This window comes from Diplotaxodon limnothrissa, linkage group LG7, assembly GCF_057381915.1.
Source record: "Diplotaxodon limnothrissa isolate DT_005_m linkage group LG7, D_limnothrissa_male_GT1.1, whole genome shotgun sequence".
Taxonomy (NCBI): domain Eukaryota; kingdom Metazoa; phylum Chordata; class Actinopteri; order Cichliformes; family Cichlidae; genus Diplotaxodon; species Diplotaxodon limnothrissa.
The window spans coordinates 10,007,060-10,023,082 of record NC_140602.1 but is presented as its reverse complement, the minus strand read 5'-3'; the positions used below and the strand labels follow the sequence as shown (position 1 = coordinate 10,023,082).

At 42.8% G+C, this 16,023-nt stretch overlaps 1 protein-coding gene across 2 annotated transcripts in view; it reads left to right on the top strand.

Moving 5' to 3' along the window:
• Positions 1-6,093: 6,093 nt before the first annotated feature.
• The window catches only part of frmd4a (FERM domain containing 4A), a 54,849-nt gene continuing 44,919 nt past the window's right edge, over positions 6,094-16,023 (top strand). Inside the window, exon 1 of one of the 2 annotated variants that reach the window (XM_085359170.1) lies at positions 6,094-6,522. In XM_085359170.1, coding sequence (XP_085215296.1) covers positions 6,430-6,522 — 93 coding nt within the window. In that variant the 5' untranslated portion in view covers positions 6,094-6,429. Of the gene's footprint in view, positions 6,523-13,979; positions 14,563-16,023 lie in introns of those variants that run through there. The other variant, XM_085359169.1, reaches the window with a different exon arrangement.

The window sequence follows — 16,023 nt, the reverse complement described above, 5'->3', positions numbered from 1 at the left end:
ACCTCAGCACACACACACAGACAGACACACTTTGTAAATGTGACATCAGAATCCCTGGTTGCTTTGATCTGCCGGCTGCTGTAATGAGTTTGGTCGTTAAGCTGCTGTTTCCCTTTAACATTGTTTACAGGCACAGGCATCTGTTCAAGGAACTGTAATCTGTCTTCCCTGAGATATATATTCAGTGAGCACTATCAGCATTCAATCCGCTGCCACAGGGCTTCAGTGTCACTGAAATATGCTGGGATTTTTTTTTTTGCATGCGCGGATCCATCAAACTACTTTGGAGATTTGGTCATTTTCTTTCTGTATATCCAAAGGATGATTTATGACCATGGCAATAAAGATTACTGTTTATGGCCAGAGCAACATTTGGATTATTCATGCACCGCATGTGGGACGGAAAAATTGGAGTAAGGAAAATGCTTCCTTCCTCTACATTTCCTCTCAACATCCTAATTAGAACGCTTTTTTATTTATTTCTCTAATTGCTGGAAGAGGGTGGAAAACAGAGGGTTATCTGGCCACTTTGCATACTTAAATGAGAAATATTCAAATCGTGTGCACACATTCCAGACTGCTGGCTAGACGTATGCGCATATGGCAATGCATGCATACACAAACACTCACAACATGCAGACGTGAGCTACGCAGAAGCCTATTTCAGTGAACCATCAAGTAAGGGAAGGGGGAATTAAGGACTTATATTGGAAGACTTACCAGCAGTAGATGGTGTTATGGATCAGGCCTGTGATATTGTATATAGTCGTCCTTGTTGTAAAGTGTGTATTCAATAAGTCTGACTGTGTGTATGTGTGAATTAGGACAGTTAAGCTCAGAGACCAGGATCGTTATAGGAAAATTAAGGATCATTAGAATAATGACAGCAGTTCTCCATCCTCTGCTAGAAAAAGACCTCCAGAGCCCTATCTATGCTGCTCACTGGCTTAGAGCAGCAGTGAAGTGCGCAGCTATATTCAAGGGCTCACTGCTATTTTCATTAGCACAGCTGCACATATGAATGATTTAGGGAAGCTGAGAGGATCCAAGGCAATGAACTTCCTTCACAGCCTCTTTTACTACTAGAAAAGGAGGTCACTATTTTGTTGCCACATTCGCTCGCAGGAAGCTGGATATTTCGGGTCAGCAAAGTTGTTGTTGTTTTTTTAATTCAACACTGTTAAAATAAGCTCACACATGTGTGCTCCTTTGAAATTTAATGAACCAGTAATGTGATCTGTATCTGCTGATTGGATTTTTTTCTTGTTGCTATGAAATACTGGTTTCTGGCATCATATCATCTCACGCCAGAGCTGTTGTGCATTGTGCTGCTGAGCTATGAGGAGAGGAGAAGACACACAGACAGGGAGGCATGGCAACTCCTCTTGCAGAGGATGCCTCGCAATCTAGCACAAAGGCTGACTGTCACATCAGCAACTGAGGCAGCGTGATTAAAAATGCATTCAATCCCTGTGTAGTTTAATTGAATCTCCTCCTTGTGCACCCCACAAACACCTCCCAATCATCTCTTCCAACATCACATCTATGATACAGCCTGCAGGCGGTACTAATCCTTCCATCTCCTACTCTTCCTTAGTCCTACATCTCTTCTCGTCTCCCCCATCCCCCGGTTTCTTCCAAAGGAGAAAGACCTCAGCTGGATGGGTTTGCTTCCATCACAGCTGTAATGCACTGCTCTGCTTTTTTGTTTTGTTTTCGTCTCCATCGTCTCCTCTGCTTCCAGCAGCCATAAAGTACTGGTTTATATCTTTGGGAGAGCTATTTGGTCACAAAGGGCCTGTGGTCTCTGAGAGCATTCACTCCGCCAGGAGCACAAACACTGTGACGTACCGATACCAAGCGCTTCCTTGTCACAATGAGAGTTTTGCTACGGAATTATACAACATGCGTGTCTACAGTACATGCATACAAAAAGCCTCTTTATTAGCAAACTATTCTCTTTTGACTGCACTGCTGCAGATGTGTTGATTCAAACATTGGCTATTGACTGAGTGTATTATGTGAGAGTATTCTGTTATGTAATGGGTGTGTTCTCTGACCAGTTCTCTGACCATTGACAAAATTGTTCAGCTAGTGCGAGCTGACCTCTTTCCCCTTTCTGTTTGCACCTCGTCACTCACTCTCCCGTTTGCTCCCAAGCAATCAATTGTCCTTTAATCTGAAATATTTTGATCTCGATATTGATTGAGATGTGACTTAAGTATCTTTCTTATTAACAAAAAAAAAAAATCCTGCAAGAAGAACAAAACCAGCATGTGTCAGTCGATCTCTCATTGTTATTTGAGTCCGTCTTTCTCTACACTGTCTGCATCCTGCAGCCCCAAGCCCATTTGTTACTACTGGAGATATAAATATTTAAAAGCTGGACAAAAAGAAGAAGAAGTAAATAATGCCTTGTGCGGGGCTATTTGCAGTTGCAGAATCAGGGGATTGACTCAAAATAAACTACAGTCCCTATTCATGTTAATGGAACAAAAGAAAAAAAAAACTATGTCCCCCAGTGCAGCAATGGCTCATTGTTGTGTTTTGATAGCTTTTGGGCAACAACAGCTGAGAGAAATAAGCAATATCAGAGTTTGGTTATACTAATATTTGATAGCAGAATCAATTTGTTTTTATTTATGGGGGTCTTGTACGATTTACTGAGTGGAAAATATTTACAAGAACGGAGAAACTTCTTTTTTTGAAAGATATTATTCAAATTTCTTTTGAAAAAGAAGTTTGAAAAGTATAGTAATATAGTCAGTTTCTGCAATCAGATGTATCTCATTTACTTGCCGCATTAGTCTTTGGCAGCAGGATCATTCAAACAGAATTAAATAAATAAATTTAATAAAAACAACAACAAAATTATCATAAACTCGATCCCATTTTATGTGCAGACGGATCAAACCGATGAGCCATTATCATTCATCCTTCAATTTCCATCATGGTTCAGATTCGGATGTCAGCTGGCCCAGCACACGCTCAGGGCTTCCAGCACACTCGGGTGAATAATTCAGAAGCTTTGAATGCTTTTCTCTGAGGCATATTGCACATCTAGCACCACATTCAAATGTGTTTTTGCCCTGCTAATAGACTGCTGATTGGCCCATTGGAATGATATATTGTAATTCTGTTAAGACATAGATGGCTGGATAATAGCAGTGTATTTGTGGACTGCACTTGGACAAAGATTTTATTAAAGGCCACATTTATCTTCTGTGTTCCTAAGGCTAGAAAGACAGCCTGACTGCAGTGCTTTGGTGCCAACGCTTTGAACAATAATATTACGGAACAACACCTAAGCAGGTTTGCAGTTTGCACGCACACTCTCGCGCACACACACACACACACACACATACAGACAGGTTGAGCAGATGTGTGCTGAGCGACACAGTTTGACCAGGACAACCTGTCCTAGCGTTGCACCAAATCTCTCTGAAACACAAATATGCCCCAGTTTTTACTGTGACTCATATAAAACAATCTCACAGGCGATCCATTACCTTTCTTAGCATGTAATGGTGTTTCCCGGGTTCTCTTACACAGACACTGCTGAGAAGATGGTAATTGAAGTGGATGCTTCCCTGTGGAGAAGTCATTATGATTGGTTCTGGCCTGATGAAGGGTGGGGAGGCCCCACATTCTGCTCATCTCACTCTCAGGAGATGCAAGGCTGGCATACATGTAGAAGCGCAGATGAAAGCACACAGTGAGCAGCGAATCAAGTTACGCTATCAGGGTGGTACTGTTTAGCTATACAATCGTTTATCTGTTTTGCCTGCGATGATGCTGTAACTCAACCCTTTGTAATTTGTGGTGTCTTGAAACGTAAACAGTCAATCCCCCTCCATTCCGCTTGGGACGGGGAGTCGGTCCAACTAGAGGGCATTTCCATAAACACATACTCCCACACACATACACACGCACACAGACGCACAAACATACAGAGTTGAGGAGCAGGACCATAGGGATGAGTCAGACAGCCGTGGGCAGAGACTGGCTGGGTTATCAGGGTAAATTAATGCATCACAATGCCGGGAGTCTAGCATTGGAGAACCATCGCTTCTTATTGTTGCAACTACGAACAAAGACTAAGCAGACACGCACAAAAAAAGAACAGCAGAAATAAAACCCAGACAATCCAGCTGCTTTGTTTCCCTCATTAGCGTCTCTCAGGCGTAGATTTTCTTTTCTTTCTCTTCCTCTCTCTGCAGTTTTTTTTTTCTTTTTTTGCAAATGTATTAATAGCTGATGGTTCACTTTGAGGACAGCGGGTGCTTGTGAAGCAAAGCTTGTCAGAATCTCCTAGCTTTTTCCTACAAATTTATGTTTTTGCTCTTTATCATGTACACAGGTTTATATTTCATGTATTTTGTTACCGAGCGCAAATCCCGTTTGCTTTACTTTTTTATGTGCTTTATGTGCTTGTTGACTGAAATGGGTCATTGTGCAAGCAGCCCGAGGCATCAAGAATAGTAGCATGTTGTTTTTACTTGCCTTTATTTTTTTCTCCCTCCTGTCAAGAAGAGGGCTTATCACCTTTGTGGATTTGAGGAGTTTATTGCACATTTCAAGCAAAAAATAAATAAATAAAGAAGCAAATAAAAAAAGAAGAGAACAAAGGATCGCAAACCAAACTTTAAGTGCTCTATTAGAAGGGTGCATTTTCATCTCACTGTCAAGGGGATGTACAGTACAGGATTTTGTGCATTGTCTCCCCAATCAGCAGCAGAGCTTGAACTATGTCATCACGATGTGAATTAATGTCAAGGAAGCACACCACACAGAGTACCAGTCATATTGCAGAGAGGGAGAGAGAAATGAACCAAGTCATTTTGGTTCCTTATCTGTTAGACCTGGATGTCTGCACACCAAGTTTAAAAATAGCCCTCTGATATTTCTCATGTAGGCCACAGTCACTCACACACCGATGGAGGCCAGGGTGATGAATAAATAATGCTTTCTGGGGATTACCACTGCAGATGATTTCCTCCTGTATGCTTGGCTCTTGGCTTTAACACAATGTGTGGGGTATTTTTGTGTGTGTGTTTGTGTGTGTGTGACATATATAGTCTCGTGTAACGAAAGCTGTCAGAGATCCTCAATTAAAGAAATGATATGGGAGAAGGAAGAAGTTGGTTAGTTTGCTCATTTTAATCACTTTACTCTAAATTTTTGCTCTGTGATCCAGCATCAGTTCACCTCTTGACTGGGATGACCAAGCTAAATCTTACAGGTTTATATTTCCAGTGTTACTGGTTAGCAATGGTTACCTTGCCTTCTCGAGATGTGCGCAGCTGTGCATGTGTGCATGGATATGTGCATACCTAACAGCTTTGCATATGTGAGCGCGTGTCGATTCACTTTATTTAATCAGCTGACAGCTTAGTATTGATGTGCCGGAGTAAAAAAAGAGCACAGGAGTGAGTGATGATGTAGATATGACAAGGTGCAGCAGTAACTCTTGATTCCAATAGCTTTAATGGACATGTAAAGACCACAATGGTGGATACAGAGGACTGACTCAGCTGAATGAAGCCGCAGCTAGTCGCAGATCTCTACGGCTGCGGTTTTACCATGATAAAAGGTCTCCGCAAAGGCCAGATCGATACTCCAAACTGTCCACTGCTGTCACAGCTTTGTGGAAAAAACTCTGGCCAATTGCCACAGTTGCCCCCATATAGGCAAAGAACCGAGTGATAATATGATCAATATCTGCATGCATGAGCAACATGCATGCTGGTCTGTGAGGATGCATGCTAGTGAGTGTGTATGTATTCTTCCTTTGTGTTCTATTCCAGACAGTGCAGGGAGAGAAAGCTGGGATGTGGGATTTCGAAGATAATCTCCCTACCAGATGGCAAAACATCCCATATTCCTTTTGAGGTTCCCCACGTGATTCCCTGTAAGGGCTGTGTGGGTGGTGGGGGTATATATGCTCACACACAATAATTATTGAGTCATGTGACACAAGTGCGTATGCTAATAAGAGCTGTAACGTCACATTAATCCAGTGACCTGGTTAAGCCCCTGACTGAAGGAAGTGAGTATGTGAGGAAGGGAGGGGAAGCTGCCAAAGCTGGAGAGGGGAGAAGAGAGGAGAGACAAAGCACACTCCCTCTCCCTCCCATACACTCTTACACACTCATTCACCTCATGAGCGGCAGAGCGGAGTGTAACTGTGTGGAGCAGAATGGGAAGCCTTTTAACACAGAGGGAAACAGAAGCAGAGAGAGGCACATAGGACCCGTGTGGGACTTCTACAGCTACGCTCACATCACACTCTTCCTTCCCTCTAACACCGCCACGCGCAAGCTCGCGTGAACTACGGCTGTCAGGCTGGACGGGACAGCGAGGACACCCACTTCACACTCTCACACACATGCTCTCACACCCACAGACACACGCACTCTGGAGCGTACTATGGTGGTTCAGGGAGCGGTGACGCCCGGGAGAACCCGCCGGCTGATGCTTAAGCTGCCGGTGGGGACTCTTCGAAGGAACAGTGCAGAGAGGGTAAGAGACAAGCTTCCCTCAGTTAACCTCTTTCACTTTTATCCCTCCTTCTTTGACTTTATGTCTGTTTGACAGTATTTTTTTAAGCCTCTTTGTGTGTGTAAGTGGGATTTAAAAAAGGTTCTTGACTAATCCAAAGGACTATATTAGATTTGAGTTGGTGCAAGGCAAGTCAAGAGCAAAGCTTTTAATCTCTACAGTGGACAATAGTTCTCTGTGTTTCTCGTCCTGCCAGTCTGAGTCTGTCAATCTTTGTAGTTCTCAGCCTGTCTCTGTCACCGCTAATGCATTCGGCCGTCCTCGGCTTCAAGGTTACAGGGAAGTCTCACAGTGGGAGTGCAGCTCGTTTGCCTGTCACTGTCAGTGCAATTAAACTCGAGAGATGGGCTTTTATCAAGCAAAGCTTCAACTTCAGCCCAGTTTAAAGCGCTGAATCCTGTGCTGTCCCAGATCGTTTTGTTTTTTTCTTTAAACAGTACAGTTCAGCTCATCTGCAAGGCACCAGAAGCTTGTGTTTACGTGTTTGTGTGCGCGGTGGGTGGAGATTGGTGGCTGGAGATAATAGTTCCCAGCTACATGGAATGTGTGGTGCAAAGTTAACCCTTGTGTCAGTTGTAAAGACACGCTGTAACTTGCCATGTAATTCATGTCTTTTGGTGCTCAGCAAAGTTGTTTACTCCTAATTGTCATGTTTCTTTAAGAAATAAAAAAAAAAAAAGGTTTGCAGCTGTGCTTTCATTCTGTGATGGGTGTCAGCGTTCTTTCATGCAGTGAATGCACTGGTATTAAGTGAATCACACTTAAGTACAGTGTGTGTTCAGGTGACGTGCGAACCGAAGATATAGAGCTTCCAGATTTGCATTCCAACAATCACAATCTGCTTGCATGATGATACTGAAAGGAATTTCATCTTTCTTTTCAGATCTCAGTCTACTCACTCGCTATGAGGTGACTTTGGTCTCATAAATGTGCCTCTTTGAGTGGCTGGGACTCCTAAATGCCACGAGGCCTTTGGAGAATCGCCACTTTCTTTGTGGTTCTTGCTTTCACTGAGCAGAGGATATACACCAGCACACGCAAGAAAACACATGCTGTGCACATGCTATCATAAATTAGATGGAAAAGCTTTCGTTTTTATGAGCCTAAATATACACACCACCGCTGCATCATCACAGTACATAAAATGCAACCTGGTTTCTTTGTTGATGATAAGCTATACAGTTGAAGTGAAAGAGATCAGAGGCAGGAGCATGTCAGACACTATATTATAGCTATGATGCATTCAAGTTATCATCTTAAGACTCAGTTTGTGTTATTATGTGTTATTAATGCTGGTATTTAAGCTCCTGGGTGGATCGCTTCTGTCTGAATCTATCTGGCATTCGTAACAGTCCTTGATTGAAGGAAATTGAATATTCACTGCCCTTTTCAGAAATGTAATTGCTGCTCGATGATTGGCTGGAGCCACTAACAGACACCCTCGCTCAAATCACCTTAATTAACGGAGAAAAGCAGATTTTCACACACAGTCTCTCTTGATTGAATTCCATTTATCTTCCTCCCATTTTTTTTCCTTAACACCAGCTGTGAGCAGACAGACTGAAGAGGGATTACTTGTTGTGATTTACATAAACTCGGTCACATTTTTGTACTGCTGCACCGGAAAAAATCACTGGCTTGATGTGGGAGGCGGTGACTGCGTCACTTTTTATGAAAAATAGTAATGAGTCAAACAAAACAGGTAACACAGCGTCTAATATGTCAACAAAAAATTTTTTAAATCACCAGACTGTCTGAGTAATTTATCTGTTAAGTGATGACAGGTGAACAAGCCGGTTTCTATGCGCGACGCTCTGTAAATGTTGACTGTCTGTTGGTTAATGACTTTTCCTCTCTCCGTGGTCTTACTGAGCCACTGAAATGATTTCACTTCTATTCACAGCTGCAGCTATGTCCTGCTCTGACTTGTCATGTTAGACAACTCATTCTACTCCATCTGTATCTTATACAACTACGTAAGATGGCTAGAGGGCTAAGAGAAAGAAATCTGCTTATAAGTATGTATATATGACCTGACTAAGCAAGTGAAAGGTTCTAGTGGAAATTTTATTACTGACAGCTTAAATATAGCTAAAGCATTTTACATACTTGGAACCTAGTTTTTCCATGTCCTTCAGCGTCTCCCATTTAAAAAGCACACGTTAATGGGTATGGATCCCCACTGGCTATACACTTTGCTCCAAACCATTCGGGAACTTACTTGAAATATATTTTAAAGCTTGATCCAAAAGGTGCGTTTTCACTTGCAAATTGCAGAGTGAAAACACACCTTTTCATCTGTGCCCTGTCACTAATCTAATGCAGATGAATCGTGTCACGTCACGTCTGCATCAGTAGCTTGTGATGGACGAGTGGCTAATTAGCTATCTTTGTTCCCAGTCAGTATCTATGACATATTAAAAAACAAAAAAAACATGCCTTGTTAACTGGACTTGATTGTGTTTCGGGTTTTTTCCATTTGTGTTACACGTTTTCTGCATCTTGTTGTCTGTCACATGCGATTGTTGCTTACAGGTCTTTTATATATGACATCATCCTTCTTCTGCCTCTGTGCATTAGTGTGAAAATGGGACAGAAGTACTTATGGTATTGACACCATGATGTTGTGGTGAGAAATTGCACAGTTGGTGTTGACAGCTTTAAAAAACAGCTTCTTTGAGGGGATATTTTTCAGTTTAGATTACCTCTGTGAGCTGGCTGAATTAGGATTATCTTCCTGCCTTTGTTATCTTGCTATCATGTAAAGCTGCTCAGCTTTTATCTGTGAAATTAAGAACAAAGCCAAACCCAAACAAACAAAGAGGAGAGAGGGAGGACTGGCGGTTGTGCCTGTGCGAGTGTTTGTGTGCAATTTCTGATTTTAGGAGATTGAATCGGTCTCCGGGGAAACATGTTGTTGTCGGGAGCACTGCAGGGGAGTGAGGGCATGAAGGTGGGAGGGGGGGATCGCTGTCAAAGAAGGAGAAGTTCACACAAACACATATACACATGTTCAGAACAAACATTCATGAGCTAAACAGGAATCCAAACAGACAATAACTTGACAGCAGTTACCATTACAGGGCTGAAAGCTAGAAGCAGCCATGCAAGACTTAAGGCAGGAATACTAATCGATCCTTGTTACCTTTAAACATCCTGTCTGGACCAATCACAGAGAAGGTCAGGGCTGGATTCTGGCATTCTTGCTTCTCTTACTTGTTTCCCATCAGACTGATCTAATTGCCGGGACATTAGAGTCAGAATTCATTCAAGGACTTGAATAGTTGACATGGAAACCAAAGGGAAACACAACACCCAAAATATCTGTAATTTGTTTATCATTTCTCTGCGTGTTTGCTAAAAAGTCTGACTTTTGAGCTTTTTGCCCCTACAGCTCTCCTTTCCTTTGCTACAGTATTGATTTCCTGAGATCCCAACATGCCCCCAGGACTGTAGGTGAGAGAGCGGTGGTCAGTCAGTCCAATTAAAGAGACAAAGAGAAGGAGAAAGAGGCGAGAAAAAAAGAAAGAGGTGGGGATAACTAGAGCTAAAGGTTCGTGACGGCCCCTCTTGCACCACACCCTGCTCGGCATGAAAGGGGACCCCCTTTTCTCCCCAAGGCAGCTCAGAATGAAGAATGTTATTGAGCCACTGAAGAAAGGGGGGTTGAACGGGAGACTCCCACCCTCTTCTCCACCCTGTTTCTTTCATTACTCTGGGCTATGATTTTTTTTTTTTCATGTCTTTTATTGCCTGTCCAAAATCAACCCGCAGATAGACACATGGCGCAGCTGCATACAAGTTCAAAGTAAATCTGTACAGATCAAACAAGAGATGATCGCCTATGACTGTGAGTGAAGGCTGAGGACAGTAAGGCTGCTGATGATATGCTTTCTCTATGGAGACAGTCTGCTAGCAGGGTAGCTATGGTGAAAGTGGAGTCTTGTGTCCTTTGCCAAAACATTTCCAGTAGATGGATGGGATGTGTGTGTGTGTGTGTGTGTGTGTGTGTGTGTGTGTGTGTGTGTGTGTGTGTGTGTGTGTGTGTGTGTGTGTCAGTCAGTCGGTCTAACTATGTGTTCCCATCATCTGCCACATGCATGCAGAGCTCAGTAAGATTTCTTCATTATATCTGCTTCTCTATTCACAGAAATGACAATCATCTCAAGACAGAGAGAGTGGGGAAAAATTCAATTCAGGTTTATTTTTGTATTTTTTGTTACCTCAGGTCCTTTTTTACACCGAAAGATAAAGACATTTAACTGATATAGGAAGAAACACAATAATGTTCTTTAGGCAAGCACCGAAGAAAGACAAAGATGATCGTGGGCTGATGGGACAAAACTCCATCTCCCACAAAACAGGATGTGGAGACCCCTGAAATGTTCCTTAAATATCCCAGCACAATCTGTGCCCTTTGTTAGACAGAGATAACACGTCTCAGTGAGAACCGAGGCATGTCTGTGACTAACTCATATGAAGGGGTTTATTCATAGTTTGCATGTGTGTGTGAGTCTGTGTGTGAATCATTGTACGGCATATTAAGAAATCTAGAGAGTTGAGGGGGGACAGGCATTTTCTTAAAGTGGCAGACTTTTTTTGGCAGTTGTTTGAATTGTGTGTGTGTGTGTGTGTGTGTGTGTGTGTGTGTGTGTGTGTGTGTGTGTGTGTGTGTGTGTGTGTGTGTGTGGGCGTGTGGGAGTAGCAAAGAGAGATGGAGCAGGAAAGGGTTAGAAAGCAGGAGAGAGTGGCAGGCTCTTGGTTTCCCGTGGGTGTGCTGCAGTAACATAGTAATCCTCATTAATATTTATCTGCCAGGCAAAGTGGAGACAATGATTAGCTTGAGAGAGATAGGTAGAAAGAGCGAGAGTGTATATGTGCGTGCATGTGCGTGAACACCCTTTAATGCATGTGTGTACAGTATTTAGAGCATATAACACATGAACTAGGTCAACTTCTATACTTAAGAGAGTATAAAAGTCCCAATACTTCAAAGGCTTATGTCATGTCATCACTGGGTGTTTTTCATTGCACAAATGCTCAGTAAACAATATTTTTATTTAATTTATTCCAAACACCCACAGGACTAGTGAAACTAAAGCTCACAGCATGCACTCTTTCACTCTCACAGACGCAGACATATAGAAGCTCATTGCATTCATCCGTCTCTCGGGCCAGATTACTTTATGTTATTGATTTTTCTGCTTGCACCTCTAATGTGATCACATTAAGCAAGACTGATCAGAATTGAATTCCTGGTTGGGTCTATATGGATGTGTCACTTACGAGCTCTGTTGCAATGACATCGATCTGTGTGTCTTTGTATGTTGGAAAAAAAAAAAAAGAAAAATCCAAAGCAATCTAGACCCATGCAAGTCACGTGTCGGGTTCAGTGTTGCATAAAGTGTTTCAACGTGTCAGTGTCAGGTGCACTTTTTGCTCTCCGGCGCACAGCTCGTTTAAGGTATTTGTCTGCCAGAGAGCCTCAGCTGAGAATCTGCTTGTGAATTTATAGTTTTGGTGACCCATTTCCCTCCACTCCTCTCTCTTTCACTCGCTCTTTCTGCCTTGCCTCCACTCTAGTGTAACACGCCTGAGTGGAAAATCAGAGAGCAGAAGGAAGACTGAGAGATATGAGAGACGAGAGATGAAAGAGGCCAAAAGAGATGGAGAAACAGGAGAAAGTAAAGAGGCCAGACATGTATACATGAGGAGCAGACAGATGATTTCCCCGTGTCTTATGTAGATTTTCTCACTAGTTAACTGTCAATTCAATTTGTCCATCACGGTTCTGAATGTAAAAAAAGTCTCTTTTCCACTCCGTCTTCGTACTTCGTGGATAGCCGCCCAGCTGACACTGTTGGCCGTGTCTGTTTACATCACAGTGGCTGTCTGACCTTTCCCAGGATTCAGCAGGACACAGCAAACACATGGAATCATGGGAACAGCGCACACTCATACCCAGCCTCCCTCTTCTCTCCTCGCCGAAACAAATATTTACACCCCCTTGTAAGTTACGGTCACTGTGAGATGAGCGTCTCCAGTCAGTTTGGAAAATTCACACTGCACAAATACCACACATTCCTCATGAGTTTCTCAAGACACCACTGAGAGGACAACGTCAAACCCTGAGATAGAAGTATGGGAAATGATTGCTGTGGAAGCAGAGGTATTCTGGTGTAAATGTAAGCTGATTCTTAGAAGTTTACTTATGTTATGTTCTGAACCCGATGTACACCACAACAGCCTCCCACTCATATGTTTGTGGTTCCTTTAAGTCATACAATAATTTGTATGCACACAAAGTCTCACACACAAGCACACTATCTCAGCAGTACAGAAATGACCCTCGCATCAATAAGCCTCGCAATGAATCAGAGCGGGCTACGAAAGGCCATTTAATCCCCCCCCCCCCCCCCCCCCACATACACACAGTCAGATTGGTGGTTTGGTAGAAAAGGCAAAGAATTACTGTACTGTACAGAGTTATTGAATTTTTATATCGATCAAGTCTCTGAGGACAGACTGTGACGAAAGTAGGAAAAATGAAAGCATTTGGCTGTACAAAACCAGCAGACGTTATTTTTAAATAGCACAACTGCCATAAATAAAATTCTCTGTAACCAGTCGTGATCTGCAGGAGGCAAAAAAAATGTGTGTGTTTGATTTTAGAGTTACTTTAACATTTCTATCAGACGTAACATAGTGAGCATTTCTCATACAAGCTGTAGTGTTTTAGTAGTGCTGTTAAGCCAGAATTTATAACAGACTGGCAAGGATTTACATACAGGCGCTGCTTGCTTGGCAGAGATTATATATGGGGTTTGTATTGCCTCCATGTGGCCATTTTTGCAAATGGATGTATGCAAGCAAGTGTAAGATTCATTGTGGATTTCTGACTCAAATAAACAACTTAGTTTGACGTAATGAATTATATTCAGTCTTTTTTTTTTCACAAGATAATGAGTTGGCGAAGACTAGCAGACGGTTGGAGCAGGCATCATTTTTCTTTTTTCAAAGCTTAGATAGGTCAGACCAGGATACTCCAGCCTGGGAAAACTGGCTTGGGGGAAAAATATGTCCTTTTTTAAAAACATTCTGGCAAAAATCCAAGTGACCAGATGTCAGTGTTACTGTGATTCATTCTACTGTATCGTGCTTGCAGTTATCCTTGTATATCATGTGTGCCAGTCTTCTTTTCCTTCAAAAACATACACTTAGTGTTCAGTCTGAACAGGTGTTTGAAAGGAATGGACTTACCACAGAAACATACCTCTTTCCTTGAAAACCGAGACAGTGAGAGAGAAAGTGAGAGGACTGGTTTCCCTCAGTGTGTGCTGCAGTATTCGAGTGCATATCGCTTTAAAAACAACCTCCAGTCGGGTAGACTAAGAGACCGGCTGCATTTCCTAAGTGGGAATGTTTGTGTTTGTGACGCTGAGAGCAACGGACAGAGGGTGTTTTGCTTCAGTGGGAAGAAAAGGGACAGGAAGAGAGGAGGACCAGGAGAGAAGGAGTCAGCAGGGAACACTAGCTGTGTGGGACTGGGGCAGAAGGACTAGCAGGGTTTGACCTTGAGGAGGCATCACTCCAGTGAATCCCAGAGAAGCAAGTGGCCCTAGAGGGACAAGAGAGGAGACAGACACTGGGGTTAACCTGTCTCTCTCAGGCTTACCTCTACAAATGACTCATGTATTATCTACTGGATCTAAGTGGCATCAAGAGGACAATAAAGGCTAATCATACCATCTCATTGCCACTACCTGTGGATGTCCCTTTGATATAAACTCATATTGCTGTGTATTCGTCTGGTGGCAAAGTAGTTAGTTAGGGATGGAGGCTGTCTTGTTGGGTTTAGATGAGGTGGTCTGTACTCGACAGGGCTTGCTATGGACTCTCACCTCCACAGCCATCCGGCGGATTCGCGTGCATGCCAGGAACCTTCCTGGGCCTCTGCATCTATTGCACACACACAGGTGTGTTTCAAGGCCGCTTTATCAGGTAGGATTCACCTCCAATACACATAAAACGTAAACATTTAAAAAAGAAAGAAAGAAAAAGAAAGAAAGAAAGAAAGAAAGAAAGAAAGAAAGAAAAATATATATCAGATAGATTTCTATGCACAATCATCTCAGTAAGCATTTTGCACTACATTTTATCCCAAATAATTGTGCACCTGTTAAGACATACTTGCGTTTACATGCTGCCCTCCCGTGTAATAAGGAGCTGTTATTAATGAAGGATTCTGCACTTGTGCGTCAAGGGCTTGAGGCAGAAGAAGAAAGACAAGTAGGGAACAGATGATGTACTCTAGGGCCAGGTATGTCCTGACAAAGGCTGGAGCCAGAGACAGGGCAGGGTTAAACTTGACTGATTTGTTTCATTAAGCTTGAAGGACAGAACTGGGTTGGATGTCATGGCTATGTTCCTGCTAGGTTTATGTACTGAATAGAACTTTTTTTCACTTAGCCGTTCCTGTGTATAGTGTTCTTTTGTTTTTGTTGTGCTCGGCATACACAACAGGAAGTTACGTTGCCAAGGTCAGTATTAAAGAGGTGGTAACTAAGCTGTTAAGCTGGTAAGTGTTTCTATGGGCATCTAAAAGGGGGATGCTTGCACACAAAAACACACACATAGAGGCTATTTTGTAAGCTGTTTGGTCTCTCTGTCTCCTTTGCCTCACATTTCACTCCCTGCTAACTTTGTGTTCTCTAAATGTGTCAATTTGCTTTAATAATGCAAGCCCTTTCTCTAGTCTGCATTATTTTATTTGTGTAAAAGCAGCAGCTTCTTTTGTGCCTTGTGCCTGTCTAGCTGTGATTCAGCAAAAAGCTTGATCAGTATTCACGTCACCATGTCTGAATTGATGCACAGGGCTTTCATGGACCCATTAGTATTCCCCAAGCATCTCACCTGGCCTGTATGCAGCTGGTACCACCAGGACAAACCCAACAGACTCACCAGGCCTGTAGCTAAATGATAAGAAGCACACTGCATAGCAAAAATTAATCAGCGCATACATGCACACGAAGATAAACATACACAGCATGCGCGTTTTCCTGCCTTTTTTCTCCGATTCCCTTTTTATTCTCAAGAGGAGAATAATCTGGATTGTTATTCTAACTTTTGTCTTCAAATGCGGTTTTATGTAGCTTCTCGGTTTAAGCATCCTAAGGGAGGGTAACACAATCAGAGGAAGCTGAAACAAGGCCTCCCTAAGTCTAACCCATCCTTAACAACCCCATCCTGGTCCACACTAAGGCACCTTTCAGGAGGGGCTCTTTTAATGCTCCCTAAACATCCTCTGGAGAAGTCCTTTCAACAATATTTCCCCTGGCCTGGAAAAGTGGTACAGTCCAAGGTGGAGCAGTTAATAGCGGTGGGAGTTTCAATAGCAGAGAAGGAGGGGTCAGTGTGTCAGACTGTGGGATGGGGATATCCCTGGCTCACTGCCGCCCTGCC